The sequence below is a fragment of the Theropithecus gelada genome, chromosome 14 (genome assembly GCF_003255815.1).
Source record: "Theropithecus gelada isolate Dixy chromosome 14, Tgel_1.0, whole genome shotgun sequence".
In the NCBI taxonomy this organism is placed as follows: Eukaryota; Metazoa; Chordata; class Mammalia; order Primates; family Cercopithecidae; genus Theropithecus; species Theropithecus gelada.
Window position 1 is genome coordinate 109,815,700 of NC_037682.1, and position 21,425 is coordinate 109,837,124.

The 21,425-nt window shown below is 45.0% G+C and overlaps 1 protein-coding gene across 1 annotated transcript; it reads left to right on the top strand.

Moving 5' to 3' along the window:
- Positions 1-1,000: 1,000 nt before the first annotated feature.
- On the top strand, positions 1,001-12,562 carry CD3E (CD3e molecule). The gene is made up of 9 exons (XM_025356763.1): positions 1,001-1,068; positions 1,186-1,293; positions 3,555-3,575; positions 4,680-4,694; positions 8,708-8,725; positions 9,167-9,388; positions 10,233-10,400; positions 10,965-11,011; positions 11,965-12,562. The coding sequence occupies exons 2-9, from the start codon at positions 1,245-1,247 to the stop codon at positions 12,019-12,021; spliced, it is 597 nt and encodes a 198-aa protein (XP_025212548.1). The 5' UTR covers positions 1,001-1,068; positions 1,186-1,244; the 3' UTR covers positions 12,022-12,562.
- Positions 12,563-21,425: the final 8,863 nt, after the last annotated feature.

Below are 21,425 nucleotides of genomic sequence, written 5' to 3' on the forward strand. Positions count from 1 at the left end.
AGTGTCTATTCACAGGCACAATCACACTCACTACAGTCTCGAAGCCCTGGGCTCAAGCAATCCTCCTGCCTCAGCCTCCTGAGTAGCTGGAAGTACAGGTGTACACCAATATGCGGGGCATGGTTATTGCTTGTGAAGTTATCTGTTTAATCTCCACATTTCCTTTTTTATCCAAGAGGACTATTTATCTTGTTACTCCTGTATTACTAGCACCCAGCATATAACTACAGTACAGTAGACAGAAAATGTGTATTAAGTGAATTTCATCAAAATGATTTCTAGAGTCCCAGCTCTGTAATCTGCAACTTAGATAACCTGCCTGAGCCTTAGTTTACTCAAGTATAAAATGGAAATAAAAATAAAAATAATACTTAGCTTCAAGGGTCGTTTTGAGGATTAAATAAGATATATCAGAAAAGCTCTTAGAACAGTGCTTGGATATAGTAAGCATTTGATTGACACATGCTTAAACATAAAGAAAAGTTACATCAATTCACACTCATACCAGCAGACTTTGACACTATCACTCCCTGTTCAACATTGAGTCTTGTGTTTTTAAATATTTTTGTAAAATTATAGGCCAAAAAATGGCATCTTACAGATTTAAGTCAACATGTATTTTCAAGCCAAGAAGTTTTATTTATAAGATGGCTGCACCCTGCTGCTCCGTGCCAGATCCACCATAAAGAAAGCAAATGTTCAGTGCATCTCCCTCTTCCTGTCAGAGCCTATAGGGGAAGGAGGACCCCACAATGTGGAGGCATATTGTATTACCATTACTTTTAATGGCAAAAGCTGCAATTACTTTTGTGCCAACCTACTACATGGTCTGGACAGCTAAATGTCATGTATTTTTCATGGCCCCTCCAGGTTTTGTCAGAGTCCTCTTGTTTGACCTTCTAGGAAGGCTGTGGGACCCAGCTTTCTTCAACCAATCCAGGTGGAGGCCTCTGCCTTGAACGTTTCCAAGTGAGGTAAAACCCGCAGGCCCAGAGGCCCCTCTACTTCCTGTGTGGGGTTCAGAAACCCTCCTCCCCTCCCAGCCTCAGGTGCCTGCTTCAGAAAATGGTGAGTCTCTCTCTTATAAAGCCCTCCTTTTTCATCCTAGCATTGGGAACAATGGCCCCAGGGTCCTTATCTCTAGCAGATGTTTTGAAAAAGTCATGTGTTTTGCTTTTTTTCCAGAAGTAGTAAGTTTGCTGGCCTCCGCCATCTTAGTAAAGTAACCGTCCCATGAAAGAAAGATGCAGTCGGGCACTCGCTGGAGAGTTCTGGGCCTCTGCCTCTTATCAAGTGAGTAGGGTGGAGTGGAAAGGGTGGTGTGTCTCCAGACCACTGGAAGGCTTACAGCCTTAACTGGCACTGCTCAGTGGCACCAAGGAGCCTCATTTACCAGATGTAAGGAACTGTTGGTGCTATGTTAGGGTGGGGGATTAGAGCTAGGGACTAAAGAAAAAGATAGGCCACGGGTGCCTGGGAGAGCCTTCGGGGAGCAGGCAAAGAAGAGCAGTTGGGGTGATCACAGCTATTGCGAGCAGAGAGGTCTCGCTACCTCTAAGAACGAGCTCATTCCAACTTACCCAGCTCTCCAGAACTAACCCAAAAGAGACTAGAAGAGCGAAGCTCCACTCCTTGTTTTGGGGAGACCCGATAGTTGCACCCAAACTCTGCACAGGGCATATATAGCAAGTTCATTGTCTTTGAGACCATAAAATGCCTCGTAATTTTTAGTCCTTTTCAAGTAACCGACAACTTTCAGTTTATTTAGTTTTTTTGAAGCAAGATGGATTATGAATTGATATATAACCAAGAGCATTTATATATCTCATATGAAATAAATAATACAAAAAAAGTTGCCATTTATTGAGTGTCAGATGCTATGTAAAGAAAAAATTATTTAGACATGTTAACTGGTTTAATCCTACTTCCACCTGGGAAGGAAGGTGTTATATCCTCTTTTAAAAATTGTTTTTAACTTTTACTATATAAACTGATAAGTCCTCTACTTTACAGATTAAGAAATTGATACTCAAAAAAGTTAAATAACTTGTTTTAAAGAACATAGTAAGTGCTGAAGCCGATCTGTGAGACCAGGACTGTTTGTGCTCTAAATAGCTGCACCACATGAGGCAAAATGGCTCGTGATGGTTTTATTTCAAAGACCTAGAAAACACTATCACAGCTGGTGCCCCCATCTCAGAGCCACAGCCATGATGTCTCCACTTCCTGCTTCATCTTAGGTTTCTCACGTCTTGAATGTGCACACAAGTCACCTGCGGATCTTGTTAAAAATGCAGCTTCTGTTTCAAAAGACCCAGACTGGAGACTGAGATTCCACATGTCTAGTACGCTCTCAAGTTTATTAATCTGCTACTGGTCCTAGGAACACATTGAGTAGCAAGTGGCAGGATGTGACTCCTGTAGGGAGTGGCCAGGCATATTCTTAGAGATCTGTGTTATAAAGTATGCTTTTCCTTAAAAATAGAAGGAGGAGGAGGAGGGCCAGGTGCAGTGGCTCACGCCTGTAATCCCAGCATTTTGGGAGACCAAAGTGGGAAGATCACTTGAGCTCAGGAGTTCAAGACTAGCCTGGGCAACATAGTGAAACCCCATCTCTACAAAAAATTAAAAATTAGCCAGTCGTGGTGGCACACGCCTATAGTCCCGCTACTTGGGAGGCTGAGGTAGAAGGATCACTTGAGCCCAGGAGGTCAAGGCTTCAGTGAGCCATGATCAAGCCACTGCACTCCAGCCTGGAGTGTGTCTCAAAAAATATATATAAATAAACAAATAAATAAATAAATAGAAAATAAAAGAGAGAGTATCAAAGACCCAATCACCCCTAGACGTCTGGCATCATAGGAATGTGTCCAATCTGCTCTGGGGATAGGAAAGTGGGGATCCTATCTCCCCCTGTGTAGAGGTTTCAGTAAAAGAAAGGCCTAGGTGTGCAGAAAGCTTTCAGGCAATGCCAGGGAAACTGATCATTGTAATGAATCCAGGGTATTGCTGAGTGAGGGCATCCTGGAGGGCCCGGTGGAAATGTGGTCAGGCTCTTCAATGCACAGGCCCTAGATGATGAGTAATCAGGGTTTCAAATATTTCCATCTCTGTCTCAAGCAGAAAACAAATGGAAAAACTGAACCACCAGAAAAGCAGAGCCAGAGATGGAACAAGAATCCCAGTGTTTGTACCCAACCAAGAGTGTGTTTTTCTTCCACAGAGACCAATGTTCAAAATGGAGGCTTGAGGGCAAAATTCTTTTGCTATGTCTCTAGTCATCCAAAAATATGGTCCTAACTTTTTCTGACTCCCACTTGTCAGAAATTGTGGACTCATTGTTAATGCTAGATGCTTCCTTCCTCTATTTCCTCCCAAATTTCCTGGGAACCCCTGGTCAATACCAGCAGTAAGTTCCACTGTTCTACAGCAACTGGGAAGGACATCAGATGTCATCAGTGGTCATACTGCAACACAGCCCTTTTTCTGTTTAGGAATGCAGGTACCCACAACATTTACTAACACTTTTTTTTTTTTTCTTATTTATTTTCTAGTTGGCGTTTGGGGGCAAGATGGTGAGATATGCTTTCTTTCTTTTTTATGAAATCACCCCATCATTGTTTGTAGTTATGAGTGGAGCTTTCTCTTAGGCCTCCCACAGAACTTCCACGGAGGTCAGGAAAAGGAGTTTCTGCCATCTACACCTTTGACTTTCCTCACAAGTCTGGAGATATTTCTAGCCCAGAAGGGGGAAGCAACAGAGGCAGGAAATAATGAGTCTTAACTATACAAAAGAAAAATTGAGGCTTAAATGAAGTTGAAAGCACAGTTTTCTTTTGTTTGCATCTCATATTTGATGTGAGATTCTGCAGAGGAGATGTAGCCAGAATGCATGCACAGGGTTACTCTGGATAAGCTGCTGGGGCAACATTTGGGTGTATGTTCAGAATCACATGTCTGAATACATGTGTGTACACGTGTGTTTATGCGAGTGCACATGCATATGAGTGTACCCAGCCTGAACTTACTCTCTCAACCACAGCAGTAGAGTCAGGAGTGTTCCAACATTGGAAGCCCCTCTATTCAATCAGCTCTTCCAAACAGAGTGAACCAATGTTGTATTTAATGGCAACCATGGCTGGACACCGTGGCTCACACCTGTAATCCCAGCACTTTGGGAGGCCAAAGTGGGCAGATCACTTGAGGCCAGGAGTTTGAGACCAGCCTGGCCAACGTGGTGAAACCCTGTCTCTACTAAAAATACCAAAATTAGCCAGACATGGTGGTGCACGCCTGTAGTCCTAGCTACTCGAGAGGCAGAGGCAAGAGAATCGCTTGAACCTGGGAGGCAGAGGTTGTAGTGAGCCAAGATTGCACCACTGCACTCTAGCCTGGGCAACAGATCAAGACTGTCTCAAAAATTAAAATTAAAATAAAGGCAACCACTATGCCAGCCTAGATTCCGCCATGCTGCCTAATTTGTAGTGTCCTTAGGAGCCATTTTTGTAAATAGTCGTCAGATAAGACGTAAGGCCCAAAACAGCTTTTTATATGCAGCCAAGGAAATTGGAAGTTCCATTGTTTCCTAAGGGTTGAGGGAAGAGTCCCAACCCACGGGAGCAGGGTCTGATCTTCGTTGCCGAAACATTACTAATGGCTTCTTACCGTTTCCTTTTCAGGTAATGAAGAAATGGGTAAGAGGATTTCCACTCTATCTAGCAAAAGTTTTCAAATGTGGAATGAAATGGTCGTAGAGTACAATCACCGTAACAAACACTGAGAACTAAAACTATTAAAGGGAAAATACAAGTATCTTTCAATGAGATCTGTATGAAACGTGCCTGTATTTGTTGCTAGCTGTCATGTCAGATTATAGCTGTGCATATATGTATCTCTGATCACACACATATGGGTGTGGGTTGGAGCTACCATGTGTTTGTGTATATGTTTTTGAAATCTTTCAAGGCAGACAGAGACAGTGTCTCATTTACCTAGCCCAGTATCTGGCACATAGTAGGTGCTCAATAAATATTTTTTGAATGAATAAATGAACAAACTATGAACACATTGCTAATTACCTCCCCTCAAGAAGCTGATGGTCTTGTGTGAGACACAAATAATTGAAAATACAGTGAGTTGCAGGCCGGGCACGGTGGCTCAAACCTGTAATCCCAGCACTTTGGGAGGCCGAGACGGGCGGATCACGAGGTCAGGAGATCGAGACCATCCTGGTTAACACGGTGAAACCCCGTCTCTACTAAAAAATACAAAAAACTAGCCGGCCGGGGTGGCGGACGCCTGTAGTCCCAGCTACTCGGGAGGCGGAGGCAGGAGAATGGCCTGAACCCGGGAGGCGGAGCTTGCAGTGAGCTGAGATCCGGCCACTGCACTCCAGCCTGGGTGACAGTGCGAGACTCCGTCTCAAAAAAAAAAGAAAATACAGTGAGTTGCATGTTATAATATGGGTAGATACAGAGTAAAATGAAGTATAAAGAGGGGAGTGATCAACTCTACCGAGTGTCATTGGGAAAGGTTCCCTGGGGGAGGTGATCCTTGAGCTGAATTTTAAAGGATAAGCTTATGTTTTAGGGAAGAAAAATATTTTATGCAGAAGAGATAAAGCTCTATAGTATGAGGATAAGAGTCTAACTGAGCTAGACCAGAATGTTTGAATCTTGGCTCAACTCTCTACTTGCTGGGTGTGTTTGAGTAATTTACCTAACTTTTCTGTGCCATAGCATCATCATGGGACAATGGAAATAATAGTGCTACCTAACTTGTAGGGTTATTATGAGGACCAAATGAGTAGTTTATTTAAGGCGCTTAGAACATTATCTGACATAAAAGGCAGTATGGCATGGTGGCTCACGCCTGTAATCCCAGCACTTTGGGAAGCCGAGGTGGGAGGATCACCTGAGGTCAGGAGTTCAAGACCGGCCTGGCCAACATGGTGAAACTCCATCTCTACTAAAAATACAAAAATTAGCCAGGCGTGGTGGCAGGTGCCTGTAATCTCAGCTACTCAGGAGGCTGAGGCAAGACAATTGCTTGAACCTGGGAGGCGGAAGTTGCAGTGAACTGAGATTGCGCCATTGCACTCTAGCCTGGGTGACAGAGCGAGACTCTGTCTCAAAACAAACAAACAAACAAAAAACAGGCAGTAGGTGAATTTTAGCTATTAATACATGAAAAGCACCCTGACTATAGATGATAAGCATTAAAGTTTACTGAGCACATATGTTTTAGGCATCGCGCTAAATATTTTACTTGAATATCCTCATTTAATTCTTCTAACACTCCTATTGTACAGTGAAGGAAACAAAGGCTCAAATAAATACAAAAATAAACAAAAATAAATAAACAGTCCAGTCCTAGAGATATAAATGCAGATTTAGGCCAGGTGCCGTGGTTCATGCCTATAATCCCAACACTGGGAGGCCAAGGCAGGAGACTCACTTAAGCTCAGAAGGGTGAGGCTGCATTGAGCCAAGATTGTGCCACTGTACTCCAGCCTCTGTGGCAAAGAAAGACACTGTCTCTGAAAAAATTAATAAATAGAAATTTAAAAATAAAAAAGTTTTAATGCAGATTTATATGATACTGAAGTTCATTTTCTTAACCATTATGAAATACTATCTCTGGATGTGTATAAAATCTTTGTGAGCACACATATCTTTTTTTAATTTAACTTTCATTTTAAATTCAGGGGTACATGTGCAGGTTTGTTATATAGGTAAACTTGTGTCATAGGGGTTTGTTGTACAGATTATTTCATCACCTAGGCATTAAGCCTAGTACCTATTAGTTATTTTTCCTGATCCTCTCCCTCCTCCCACCCTCCACCTTCTGAGAGGTCCCAGTGTGTGTCATTTTCCTCTGTGTTCATGTGTTCTCATCATTTAGCTCCCACTTCTAAATGAGAACATGTGGTATTTGGTTTTCTGTCACTGTGTGTGTTTGCTAAAGATAATGGCCTCCAGTCCCATCCATGTTCCCACAAAGGACGTGCGTGATCTCATTCTTTTTTATGGCTGCGTAGTATTCCATGGTGTATATGCAGCACATTTTCTTTATCCAGTCTACCATTGACAGGCATTTAGGTTGATTCCATGTCTTTGCTATTGTGAATAGTGCACAATGAACATACGCGGAGCACATTTCTGTCTAAGCATAGACATCTAGACCCTTGTGTGAGCATGAGTTAAGTCTAAGCTCTGCTACTGAATTTGTGCCAATAAAAGTTGTGAGCAATTTTCTTTACATTTTTTTTCAAACAAACACACCCAGCAGAGTATAATGTCTATGTAATCTATTGATGATTTCTAGTTCATTTAACATGTCTAAGAAACATCCGTGTTGAAAAATTATTTATAAATTAAAATAATATAAACTATCTACTGTCCTTTTACTCAGCTCCCAATTATAAGCAGGTAGAAAAACCTGGAGAATGATTTGTTTACATTCTGTGCAGTCTTTGTCAGAGGGCTGCCGGAGCAACTGGGTCAGAGTTCAGTTCTGTGCTGGGAGCAGCAGGACCTCAAGAAGGAAAGGAGGAAAGGAAGTAACTTTTTCTTGAGCACCTGCTATGTGTCATCCACTTCCACCTTCATAATCTGTTTAATTTTCACAAAGACCCTGTGAGGTTGGTGTTTTATCTCCATTTCCCTGATAAAGAAGTTGAGGTTCAGCGAAGTTAAAGGACTTGCCCTTGGTCACACAGACTAGGGCAGATCTAGGATTCAAACACAGGGCTTCTGACGCTTGAGTCCAGAGCTCTGTCCCTAACAGCGGCACCACCGCCTCTCCTCTCCTCCAGCTGTCATGTCCAGGCTGTAACAGAACCCAGTGTTCCAGCCACAAGTTTTCCAGGAAATAAGAAAGGTCTCCTAGCTCCACCTCCCAGGGCAAAAATGGCTGCTGTGGGAAACGTGGCTGGACCTGCGAATGGCATTAGTGGTTTATTAGTTGATTTCAGTTGTCCACACTGATGGGCCTCCCTCTAACAAAAATAATTGAGAGCTGATTATGCTCAGATACAAAGTAAAGTGAAACCACTTTCTATTGGAAGAACCATTCCCTCAAAATGTGTAGAATATTTCACATTATTTAAAGGCAAACAGAGAGGAAATTATATGGAATAAGAATAAAGGTGTTTCTTCTCTATTATGAGGGACTCAGTTCTGAGAAAGAATTTCTGAATTGTAAGAAATAGGTAAGTCCATGAATCAGTGATTCGGTGGAGAGCTTTATTTCTGAGAAAGCCAGTAGTGCTCCCTGACAAGCAAATCTAAGGCCTGGATGACAGATGACTTCCTGCATTTGGGTGGTTCGTTTGTCATTCATACCTATCTGTAATGCAGTTCTGGCTAATGTAAGAGGATAAGCTTGAAGATCTCTGGAATTTTTTGGCTTTAGGACTTTAAGGCTTTCTGAGCTTCAGTAGATCTGGATCTAGGAGCACACGCTGGTATATTCTGAATCCAATGTATCTGAGTTACATCTATGAGCTATTTAATAAATATATCTACGAGCTAAATCTCATAGGCTAAGCATGAACCTCACCTCCAAGACTCAGGGCTCCTAAGTGGATGAGACCCCCTTTGGGAAGTCTTGTGGGCAGTGTCTAATTCCACTAGAAAAATTGTACCTACAATTTAAACTTAAACCAAGATATTTTCTTACTGCTGTTTCCTTTTTTCATTTTCAGGTAGTATTACACAGACACGTGAGTTTACTAGTCTTTTATTTATGCCCTGTCTGAGGATGCAGATTGGTGGGTAGACGAGAAGGAACTGATTGAGAGAGATTAACCCCAAGAATCTTCCCAGCATTGCATTCTCAACCCCGTTTTAGAAAGGTTCCAAATAGGGACTTTTATGGGTTTTTCTTTACATCCATCTTACCCTTCCCAAGTCCCCATGTCCCTGCATAAACCCTAAAGCCACCTCTCAAAAGGTTCTCTAGTTCCCTTCAGGTTCTCCAGTTCCCTTCATTCCACCTATCTCCTCTTCCACACCCTCCAGCCAGTAGAGCTCCCTTTTGACAAGCAAATCTAAGACCTAGATGACAGATGACTTCCTGCATTTGGGTGGTTCTTTTGTCACTAATTTGCCTTTACTAAAAATTGTCCTGGTTTCTTCCATCAATTTCCCTTCTTTCTCCCCAGCATATCAAGTCTCCATCTCTGGAACCACAGTAACACTGACATGCTCTCAGCATCTTGGATCTGAAGTACAATGGCAACACAATGGTAAAAACAAAGAAGATTCTGGGTATCACCTGTTTCTGCCGGAATTTTCAGAAATGGAGCAAAGTGGTTATTATGTCTGCTACCCCAGAGGAAGCAATCCAGAGGACGCGAGCCATCATCTCTACCTGAAGGCAAGAGGTAATCCAGGTCTCCAGAGCAGGCACCACCAGCTCTTTAGGGAGGACCATTCAAAAGGGCATTCTCAATGATTTCCCCTAACCCAGCTCACAGTGCCCTGGTGTCTTTGTGCTTCCTCCCACACTCAGTCCCGGGACTCTCTGGTACCACACAGCATCAGTGTTCTCTGGAATATAGATTAAACACCAATATGAGGCTTTGGGGTAACCCCAGTCTGTGCAAGATCTAAAATAGCAACTCCCTAAGAGACAGGACTGGGTCATTTGCACTGCGTCACACCCAGGTTCATGGCACACCAACGTGAGTTTATCTAATGCTTCCTCCAGAGATAAATTTTTCAGAAAGGTTTGCAAAAAAGACTCAAGTCCACTCTGATAAAATGGCATAAGCTAAGGTATAATAATAAAATAATAACAATAGCTAACATTTATTGAGTGCTTATTAAGTATCACTCAAGCACTGTCTGTATCCAACACTTATCAAGGATTTTTTTTCATATAATCCTCTCAACAACCATATGGGTTAAATACCATTTTATTCCCATGAGTAAAGGGATGAGGAAACAGAGTGTCTGTGAATTGAAAACACACTTCACGCTTCTCACAGCTAGTGAGTAATAAAACAGGTACTCAAGCCGAGGGCTGTTTGACTCCAGTGCCTCCACCCACAGCCACCACTCTTTGCTTGTCGATGTTGTTCTGAACGTACTGAAGGGGGGGCTCTGGCCGTGGCAAGTGTGTGAGTAGTAAGGGGAGAATGACTTTCAGGCGCTCCCTCCTCACCTCCAGCGCCTTGTGTTTTCCTTGCTTAGTGATTTCCCCTCTCCCCACCCCGTCCCTGACAGTATGTGAGAACTGCATGGAGATGGATGTGATGGCGGTGGCCACAATTGTCATAGTGGACATCTGCATCACTCTGGGCTTGCTGCTGCTGGTTTACTACTGGAGCAAGAATAGAAAGGCCAAGGCCAAGCCTGTGACACGAGGAGCAGGTGCTGGCGGCAGGCAAAGGGGTAAGGCTGTGGAGTGCGGTCAGATGAGACTCCTGCCAAGGGGGATGACCAGACTGGGCCAGGGTGGGTGGCAAGTCCACAGCTAGGTCAGAACAGCTTCTCTAGAGCTTCTGTGCACAGCTTCTACTACTGTGATGACAAGATCTCAACAGAGGGTTTCAAATCTCATGTCACTCCCCTCCTTCTATCCCGTAAAAGTACAAAAAAGTTTATGAACGTGACGGGCTTCCTCACATGCCTGTCGATGCCTGCAGTCATCCGATTCTGTCCCTAAGCTGTGGGAAGAGAGACTTTGATATATTAGCTCCTGCCTTTTCCTTTCCCTTCCCCATGTAGAGAAACAATGGGAGGACCTTGAGCTGAGGAAAGTCACAAAATGATGAGAAGAGCGTAGGGTCCTCAGAGATGAATGAAAGAAAAAAAAAGAGAAAGAACGTAAAAGGGAAGTGGTCGAAGAGAGAACAACAGGGTTTGCCATTCTCTATCTGGGTCTCACTGGCACAGACAGTGCTGCAAGATTGGTTCCCTCATGGGAATGAAACGTTTCCCCTCCTTCCTCTGCAGGACAAAACAAGGAGAGGCCACCACCTGTTCCCAACCCAGACTATGAGGTAACGGGGGATAGAAATGGGCCAGGAGGCTGGAGGGGATGCCCCTCCGGAGGGGGAAAGGAAACAGATGGGATGGCCCATCTTGTCTGCCAGATGCTTCAAAGCCCCTCACTCAGAGCTTCCATGACGACCCTCTATGTGCCACCTCTGCCTCCTTCATGGTAAAACAGGACTGTCTCAAAGGCTGCATGGCTTCCACAACCATGGAGAGGAGGAAGCTTGCGAGAGACAAACTCCTCTTTCTCTGGCTTCTTCATTATCTGGGATACAGCCATGGAGAATATCGTATGTGCAAATTCTAACACAATAAATTCAAGGCTGATATTCCACCAGCATGCACCAGTATAGCCATGCGAGTTATTGAAATATTAAAATTATATAAATATTATATAAAAGCTATTGAAATATTAAAATACTTCATTGGAAAATGGCCCCAAACTTTGCTCACCCCAACCCACCACCCTTACCCACACACACACACGGCCAGGCATCCCAGTCTCTCCCCCACCAGGCTGTCTCTTGAGTTGGGGTAACTGAAGAGTTAATGCCTGGCATGGCAGAGGATCACCAGGATTGTTCTTGTTGATTGGTATGTGTGCACTACTAGTTGTTAAATATTTTCACTCTCACACCTGGATATACTCAACAAATATTTGTTGAGCACCAGCCAAGCAAGTAGTATTTACTTTAGTATAAGTGAATTATTTAGCCCTGACAGAAGCCCTGGAAGGTGGGTCTTTAAGTTCCTATTTTTGAGATGGGAAAGTTGAGGCTCACGGAAGGAGGTGACCAGTTGAAGTCTCCTACCGTCCGAGCCAAATTAGAATTCCAGCCTGCCTCCTGACTTCAAGTCCAAAGCTCTCTCCATGCACTAAAGCTAGATCTTCAGTGTCCTTTCTCAGGAGGTACTTCCTCCCGCACCACTGACCACCTCCTCTGTACTTCACTCCCAGCCCATCCGGAAAGGCCAGCAGGATCTGTATTCTGGCCTGAATCAGAGACGCATCTGACCCCCTGGAGAACACTGCCTCCCGCTGGCCCAGGTCTGGCTCCTCTCCAGTCCCCCTGCGACTCCCTGTTTCCTGGGCTAGTCTTGGACCCCACGAGAGCATCGTTCCTCGGCCTCATGGCGAACTCACGCCCTCCAGCCTGATCCCCAGCTCCCTCCTTCCTGCCTTCTCTGCTGGTACCCAGTCCTAAGACATTGCTGCCGCTTCTTCCTTTGAAGCATTATCAGTAGTCACATCCTCACAGCTGGCTTGCCCTCTTGCCAGGATATTTATTTCTGCTATTCACTCCCTTCCCCTTGAATGTAACTTCTCCATTCAGTTCCCTTTTCTTCTTGCATGTAAGTTGTCCCCCATCCCAAAATATTCTATCTACTTTTCTATCTCCGTCCCCTTTTGCAACCCTCTCTGGGGATGGACTGGGTAAATGTTGACAGAGGCCCTGCCCCGTTCACAGATCCTGGCTCTGAGCCAGCCCTGTGCTCCTCCCTCCCCCCACACTCCCCATCAACCCCGCAACCCCCTAGCCCTCCACCCCCACCCCCCCCCCCCCCCCCCCCACACTCCCCCCTCACCCCCCACATCTCCACTGTAGGCCACTGGATGGTCATTTGCATCTCCCTAAATGTGCTCGGCTCCTCTCAGCTGAGAGAGAAAAAATAAATTGTGTTTGGCTGAAAGAGTTGCTGTCCCTCTTTTCTGAGAAGCCCTGAGAGGCTGCCTTAATTCCCAAGACCATTCAGGTTCTCACTACCTTTGACTAAATTCTCGGCTATGACCCCAGCTGCAAACACTCTCTGTTTCCACAGCTGGTAGGGCCATTACCTGAAGCTCTCTTTAGAGAGGGCATAAGGGAATAAGAAAAAAGAAAAAAAGCCCAGGCGCTGTGGCTCACGCCTGTAATCCCAGCATTTTGGGAGGCCAAGGCAGGCGGATCACGAGATCAGGAGACTGAGACCATCCCCATCCTGGCTAACACGGTGAAACCCCGTCTCTACTAAAAATACAAAAAATTAGCCGGGCGTGGTGGCGGGTGCCTGTGGTCTCAGCTACTCGGGAGGCTGAGGCAGGAGAATGGCGTGAACCCAGGAGTGAGCTGAGATCACACCACTGCACTCCAGCCTGGGCGACAGAGCGAGACTCCATCTCAAAAACAAAGAAAAAAAGAAAAAAGAAAGAAAGGGTAGAGGGAGGGGAGAGAAAAGAAAAAGAGAGAAAGAAAAATAAAAGGAAAGGGAAAGAAGGGAGGGATTGAGGAAGGGAAGAAAGAAAGAGGATGGGAGGGAGAGAAAGAAAGAAAGAAAGTTTCACCAACTTCTCTCGGAGGAAGACATCAAAGGTGGCAGAGAATGACTGATGGGTCCCTGATGGAGTGGTTGGTAGAAAATGGGCAAGACGGAAACAGGCCTTGAAAAACAGATGAAGTTACGGAAGAAGACAGTGGCGGTGGAAGCCCGGCTTGGGGATGGGACACAGATTTCCACAAGCTGCCAGGAAAAGCTGCAGAGCCAGGGCTGGGGAAGTGAAGGAGGGAGGTGTCTCAAGCAGGCACACCCCCACCCTAAGGCAGCTGCCTGCAGTCAGCAGCGGGCTGTGGTTAAGCAGCGCAGGATGTGGGCTGCACTGCTAAGCGTGGCTCCTGGGAGTGGCGGTGGGAGAGGTACAGCAGCAGCTGGGCGGAGGCCAGTGTGGGAGCGCTTTGTTCTCAGTCTCACACTGCACACTCTGCTTGCAGAGAGAGGAGGCCAGAGCATCCAGGAACTGTCCTACTCCAGCTCAAACCAGCGGGCTCTATTCTCTCCCTCTCTGCACTCAGAAATTTCCCTGCTGACAGCAGGGCTATTTATGAGTGTGACCACCACTAAAAAGGCCGTTTGTGACCAGCGGCCTCCACATACTGTTCCCCCTCAGTATGGGGGAACATAGCTATAGCTATGGGCTGTAGCTACAGCTTCTATTTGTTTTTGGTCCCTGTTGAAGAGTCACTTCCTTCACTCTAAGCATCAACACTTAGGCTCAGAAGACGCCTCCGTGATGTTGTCCATCACTCGCTGCTGATCAGCAGGCTGGCCCAGGGATGGCAGTTTTGTCCCAAGTATACTTGATTGTGCCCTGTCAAGGGGAGGCATGGCTCAGTGTAGTACAGGCAATCACAGCTAACATGTATTGAGCATTTACTCAATACAGGCTTCAGAAGTTGTACTTAGCACTTTACCTGCATTATCTCATTTAATCTTTATGTTGACACAGCAAGTTAGATGTCAGCCTCACTTTACAGACGAGGATACTGAGGCTCTGAGAGGTCAAGTCATTGCCCAAGTCACAGATGGGGTAGGGCAGAGCTGGAACTAGCAGCCAATTCTAATGGTCAGAGCATCTACTCATTACTGACTGTGATCATAAAGAATGCTCCCCATTGTCACACACTGGGGCCTGTCAGGGGTATGGGGGGCAAGGGAAGGAAGAGCATTAGGACAAATACCCAATGCATGAGGGGCTTAAAACCTAGAAGATGGGTTGATAGGTGCAGCAGATCACCATGGCACATGTATATCTATGTAACAAACCTGCATGTTCTGCACATGCATCCCAGAACTTAAAGTAAAATTTAAAAATAAAAATTTTAAAAAAGAATGTGTTGGGCACGGTGGCTCACGCCTGTAATCCCAGCACTTTGGGAGGCCAAGGCAGGTGGATCACGAGATCAGGAGTTCGAGACCAGCTGGCCAACATAGTGAAACCCTGTCTCTACTAAAAATACAAAAAATTAGCCAGGCATGGTGGTGGGTGCCTATAATCCCAGCTATTTGGGAGGCTGAGGCAGGAGAATCACTTGAACCCAGGAGGCAGAAGTTGCAGTGAGCGCAGATCGTGCCATTGCACTCCAGCCCAGGCGACAGCGTAAGACTCTGTCTCAAAAAAAAAAAAAAAAAGAATGTTTCTCATTATCCTGACTTAAAAGCTCTGTATTTAATTGTTTATGCATTCCTTCAATTAGTGCTTTTCTAATCACTCATATGGCTATCAGCACTATGCTAACTGCTAGGAGGATATCAATAAACAGTTCCTGTCTTCAAGGAGCTTGCAATTATATAAGAGTGGTCAAGCATGCAAAAAGTTAAACAGCAACACAAGAACAGATGATGCGATTAATCACATATGCGTGTTACAGTGTTGCAGGTGTTCAGAGGCAGAGAAAGTTCCATGGAGGAAAGACTTTATCTAGGCCTTGAAGGGAAGGACAAATAGAACTTGGAGATAAAGAAGGCACTCCAGGCCGGGCACGGTGGCTCACACCTGTAATCCCAGCACTTTGGGAGGCCAAGGCAGGTGGATCATGAGGTCAGGAGTTCAAGACCAGCTTGATCAACATAGTGAAATCTCATGTCTACTAAAAATACAAAAATTGGCCGGGCATGGTGGCATGTGCTTGTAGTCCCAATTATTCATCTCTCCCACGGTAAGATAAGCTCTCCCTTGACCCTGCATGCCTCCTGCCCAGATACTTCCCTTTCTCTCTCTGCCTTTTTAAGCCCCAAAGAGAAGTCTACTAGGCCAACTTCCTCATTTCCCTCCGATCCTCAGCCCTCTACAGTCAGGCTTCCTCCTCTACCACTCTAGAAACTCTTAAAACATCACAGCGCCCTCCTTCTTGTCAAATCAAAGAAGCATTCCATGAGCCTTTCAAGAGCAGACCTCTCAGAGGTATGTGAAAGATTGGCTGCTCACTTCCTTGGCTTCCATGACATCATCTGCCCCTCCTTACCTCTCTTGAAATTCCTCCTCCACCTGCTCCTTAAACATTGGTGTTCCTGGAAGTTCTGTTCTCATTCCAATACCCTTCACACTTCACCTATTTTTCTTACTTTCCCATATCTCTATCCCCAGACCTGACCAGATCAGATATCCTCTTAGGCTTTAGACGTATTCTGGACGTCTTCATTTGGGAGCCCACAGACTTCACAGACATTTCAAATTCAAGATGTTCAAAACTGAAGTCACCATTCCACCCCCCACCCACCCCCAATCCCTCAAACCATCTCCTCCACCTGCATGTCCGTCCCCAGCAAAGGGTACCACCATCCACACAGTGCTGCTGGATCAGAAACCCTGGAATTGGCCTGGATGCCTCCTGCACCCTCATTTTCCACATCCAATTAGTCACCAAATGGCACTCCCTAAATAGCTCTTCAAACTGATTTCCCTCTATTTCTGCCTCCATAATTATGTGTGCCATATCACTTCCTGCTTGAAGCTCTTCAAGGATGCGTAACCTCATACAGGAAGAAGCCCATACCCCCTACTTAGCCTTACACTCCAGGTCTTCTGCTTTTGGATCCTTACCACCTCTCCCTTATTGCTAACACTCTGTAACTTGAATTTCATGCTCTAGTAAAACTAAATCTCTTGAAATTCTCCCTGCTCTCCACCTCTGTGTCTTTGCTCATGCTTCCTTCTCTGCCTGGACTGTTCTTTCCTTGCCTCACTTTTCTTTTCTTTTTTTTTTCTTTTCTTTTCTTTCTTTTTTTTTTTTTTAATTAAGCAGACTTTATTTGAGCAAAGAAAATTTATGAATCGGGCAGCACCCTGAACCAGTAAAAGTTCAGAGTGCTTCACCCAGCAACATAGGCAGGCCGAATTTATTGGAAGTAATACACACAAACAGTTTGATGGGGTACAGCTCAGCATTTGCCTTATATGGACATGGTCTGATCGGTTGGCAGCCTGTGACTGGTTAAAGCACAGCAGCTGTGACTTGCTGAGATTCAGCTATTTGTTACAAGAATATGGTCTCAGTTGGGAGGCAGTTTACTTAAATACTAAGTTGGGTTGCAGTTCAACAGATACGCCAGCAGCTTTGGGCCAAATTTAATTTAAACATTTCTGCCTTTTGGTCAGCATCTCAATTTTGAGAGATTGACCAAAACTTTGGCCCCTGACCCCATTTTCCGTCACCCTCATAATGGACTTGTTTTGTTTCAATATTGAACTCGCAATTCACAACTTCACCTTAGTTGGATGATTCTTTGTGCTCTTTTCTTCATGTTTTTGTTATTCTAACCCTAATAGACCAGTTGATGTATAAAGAATGACTGCATAGGAGCACTTAAGACTTCCCAGGGGAAGCAACAAATCAGACAGACTGTTATTGTTATTATTATTTTTTATTATTTTTAAGATGGAGTCTCGCTCTATCACCCAGGCTGGAGTGCAGTGGCACAATCTTGGCTCCCTGCAACCTCCACCTCCTGGGTTCAAGCAATTCTCCTGCCTTAACCTCCTAAGTAGCTGGGATTACAGGCACTCACCACCACAACCAGCTAATTTTTGTATTTTTAGTAGAGTTGGGGTTTCACCATGTTGGCCAGTCTGGTCTTGAACTCTTGTTCTCAAGTGATCTGCCTGCCTCAGCCTCCCAAAGTGCTGGAATTACAGGTGTGAGCCACCACGCCCAGCCAGGGGGACTATTATGATGACTATGAGTGGACAATGCCAAGAAACTGAAGTACACTCCTTATCAGGAGTTTCCACAAACAACTAGTCAAAATCAACAACTCAAAGTCCGTGCAATAAAGACAGTTCAATAGCATTTGAGTCCAGCTGGTCAGTCTTGGTTCAGGAGATGATGGTGATTAGGGCCGCAGTTCACTACAAAAAGACCTGATTTAAACTCACCTCATTAAATGAGAGAGCTATATTAGAGAGTCTCAGAGACCTCCACCGAGCAACAGTGGACAAGTAGTGTTTGTAAACAGAAAAAGGAAGTGGTATTGGATATAGCCTGATCGGTTATAGGTCAGCCTTTACCTAATTTAGACACATCTGATCAGTCTGCAGTCTGCCCCTGACCGAAAGCTGGCTGCTGTGATTGGAGGAGACTTCCTTTCTTCTTACAAAAATATACTCTCAGGTCAGGTTGTAGTTTGTTTACATATTAAATGAGGTTACATCCCAGTCAAATCCTCCCTACAAAGTATCCCCTATTCTGACCTCTATCACCATAGACTAATTTTTCTGGTTTTTCAGCTTTAAATAAATGGAATCACACAATTTAAAAAAAAAAAAAAAGAAGAAGAAGAAGAGAAAAAAGGAGGTTGCAGTTCACTAAACTGCAGCATTTTAGAACAAATTTAATTTTTTTTTTTTTTTGGACAGGGTCTTGCTCTGTCACCCAGGCTGGAGTGCAGTGGCACAGTCTCGGCTCACTGCAGCCTCCACCTCCCAGGTTCAAGTGATTCTCCCCCCTCAGCCTCCCAAGTAGCTAGGACTACAGGCACCCACCATGCCCAGCTAATTTTTGTATTTTTACTAGAGATGGGGTTTCACCATGTTGGTCAGGCTGGTCTCGAACTCCTGACCTCAGGTGATCTGCCCACCTCAGCCTCCGAAAGTGCTGGGATTACAGACGTGAGCCACTGCGCCCAGCCTGGAACACATCTAATTTAATTTAGCAGAACTTACTCCCTGTGCCCAGAGGAGGTGGGGGCAAGAGTTGCTTCCCATGAAGAGTGCACCTGATGAGAAGGTAGCTCCAGATGACTCAAAGGAAAACCAAGAATCAGGAGAGAAAGAGAAGTGCAGTTCTTGCCTACTTCAAGAGAGGACCCCAAACTCCTGGTTAATAGTAGGGACGTACTTCCCTGTGCACCCCAGCTCCCTCTCCACTGTGCAGTTGCCTCCTGGGCCTGGTGACCACAACTTGGGACCTCCTCTAAGGCCCAGAGTTCGCAAAGTCAGATGATGCCCAGCTGAAGTGGTCTGGGCCTTGTGGCAGCACCAGATCCAGGGCGAGGTCACGCTGCTGGTCCTCAGAGTACACAGGCCGGTAGCCCTGCAGCTGCAGCACACTGCCACATACATACTGCATGCGCAAAGAGCAGCAGGTGGTGAAGACCTTGGTGAAGGGCAGCCCGTGGCTCCGGGCCTGGGAGACGTTGAGCTCATTCCTAGACAAAGTCTAGAAGGCCTCAAGTGGCCAGCCCATCCCTGATAGATGGGTGATGTTGTGGATCCAGGCCTCGAGCTGTGGCGTGACTCACCTTGCCTCCACTTCTCACATGACTTCTATTCATGCATCAAAACTAAACAGATGGAGGATTTCCTCCAGGAAGCTTTCAAAATCCCTCTCAGATGAGGCTAAAAGCTGCTACTCCTTGGTGCCAAACAACTCTGTAACTCTGTTTATAACTCTGTCATATTCCTACCATCATATTAGATGTATCTGTATGTTTAATGAAAGGATGGATGATAAATGGATGGGTGGATGGGTGAATGGATGGATGGATGATGAGTGGATGAATGGATGAATATATGATGGAGGGATGAATTTTTCACTACTAGATATGAGGAAAAAATCTGAATTTTTTTTTTTATATACTAGCTCCTACATAGTTCAGAGCCTAGTTCATAATATATCCTCAATAAATGTTGACATGAACTGACCTTGAAGATGATGCTGATGGAACTTCCACAGAAGACCAATAAGATATCGATGGGAAATACAGATATTACTAACATAGATAGAAAAATAATCAAAATGAACATACTGAAAACTTGCAAGCACAGCGTCCCTACTCAAAGGAACCTGCTATTCCTCCAGCTCTTTGGCTTGGATTGATGTCTGGGAACAGCCAGCTAAAATCAACCTCATCCTAGGCAAAGGTACTTTGGTTCGCAGTAGAGAATAAGAGAAAAAGTTTGGTGTGGAAAGAGAAGAGGTAAGAGCTTTCTTTACTGGGCGAATCCGTAGTTATAGATTATTCAGAAAGGGAAGCTGTCTGAAAACCAAGCGTCCCTTTTCAGATATGTTGACTCTTAGTTCCTTCAGACATCCCTGGTACAAGTCTTGGCCCCATCCCAGAGCTGGAACATGATTAGGAGACAGAGATCTGCCCTCCTGGCATTTGCCCATTCCTCGGTCCTGTAAAGTACAAGCAACTAGATATAATGACAAAAATATTTCCCAACTACTACACTCCAGCCTGGGCAACAGAGTGAGAGTCCATCTCAAAAAAAAAAAAAAAAAGAACTTACTCATGTAACCAAACACCACCCGTTCCCCAATAACCTATGGAAATTAAAAAATTTTAAATAAAGAATTCTAGCCCTGAACATTGGTTTTATTTGTGAAGTCCGATCCCACAGGTACCTGTTACTTACTGACATCATGGGCAGAGATGTCCTAGCAAATGTCCTTGGAATGACAGGTGGAAGAGTTGGAAGTGGAGTTGAAATCCTGAGAAGGTTTCCCACTTGGACAGAGGCAGAGTAGTGCAGGGTAAATGTAGATGCTGAAGTGAGAAAAATAAGAGGATGAGGAGGCTGTAGATTACATATGGGATGCAGAGGACAGGAGGGATACACATTACAGAAGGAACACCACGTTGCAGTTGAATGCAGTGTATGGGGGTAAGCAGTGGAAAGGAGGAATATAGAATAAAGGAAAGATTAAGAGTATAGAAGAGGAGGTCAATTTCTGCCTCTGGCCTGGTTGGAGTATCAGGAATTGAATTTACCCTTCTGCATGAAACGATTAAGACATGAGATAAAATAGATGAAAATAATAGTTTTTAAGACATTGGATTTCAGGCAAAAATAGACAGTGATCTCTGAGAGGTGGGAAAAAAAACAAGGGAAGCCCTAGGGTTGCCCCAGCTTATAGCCTAGAGAGAGTTCCCAGCCTATGGTTCATGGCAGGAGAACCCAAGCAGAGCAGAGATGAGCAGAGCACTGAGGTGAAGAGACAGAGATTACAGGCCAACGTTTCTAGAGTTTATAAAAGAGAGTACAATAGGGGAGAGAGACGCCCTCAGAGACAACTCCAGAGATCTGCAGAGGCCCCTCAAATCTTCAGCTGAGTAGTGAGCAGTGCGTGCATATGAAAAAAGTACAAGATGCCAAATTAAAAAACCACTTGAAAAGATTAGAGAGAATAGTCCTTGGAGCTCACACAAGGCCAGAAAGAGTTCCTGTGTGGCCGGGCGCAGTGACTCACACCTGTAATCCCAGCACTTTGGGAGGCCGAGGCAGGCGGATGACCTGAGGTCAGGAGTTCGAGCCCAGCCTGGCCAACATGACAAAACCCTGTCTCTACAAAAAATACAAAAATTAGCCAGGCATGGTGGCAGGTGCCTGTAATCCCAGCTACTTGGGAGGCTAAGGCAGGAGAATCGCTTGAACCCAAGAGGCAGAGGTTGCAGTGAGCTGAGATCGTGCCACTGCACTCCAACCTGAGTGACAGAGCAAGACTCTGTCTCCAAAAATAGTAATAATAAAAGCTCCTGTGCCCTCATAATTCAGGGAGTATGGGGAAGAACGTTCAGAAGGGTTTTGCCTCAATCATGAGGAGAAATGAACCCTGCATAAACATTGTACTGGTCCTGCCTAAGGAAGCTTAAAGGCAAGGC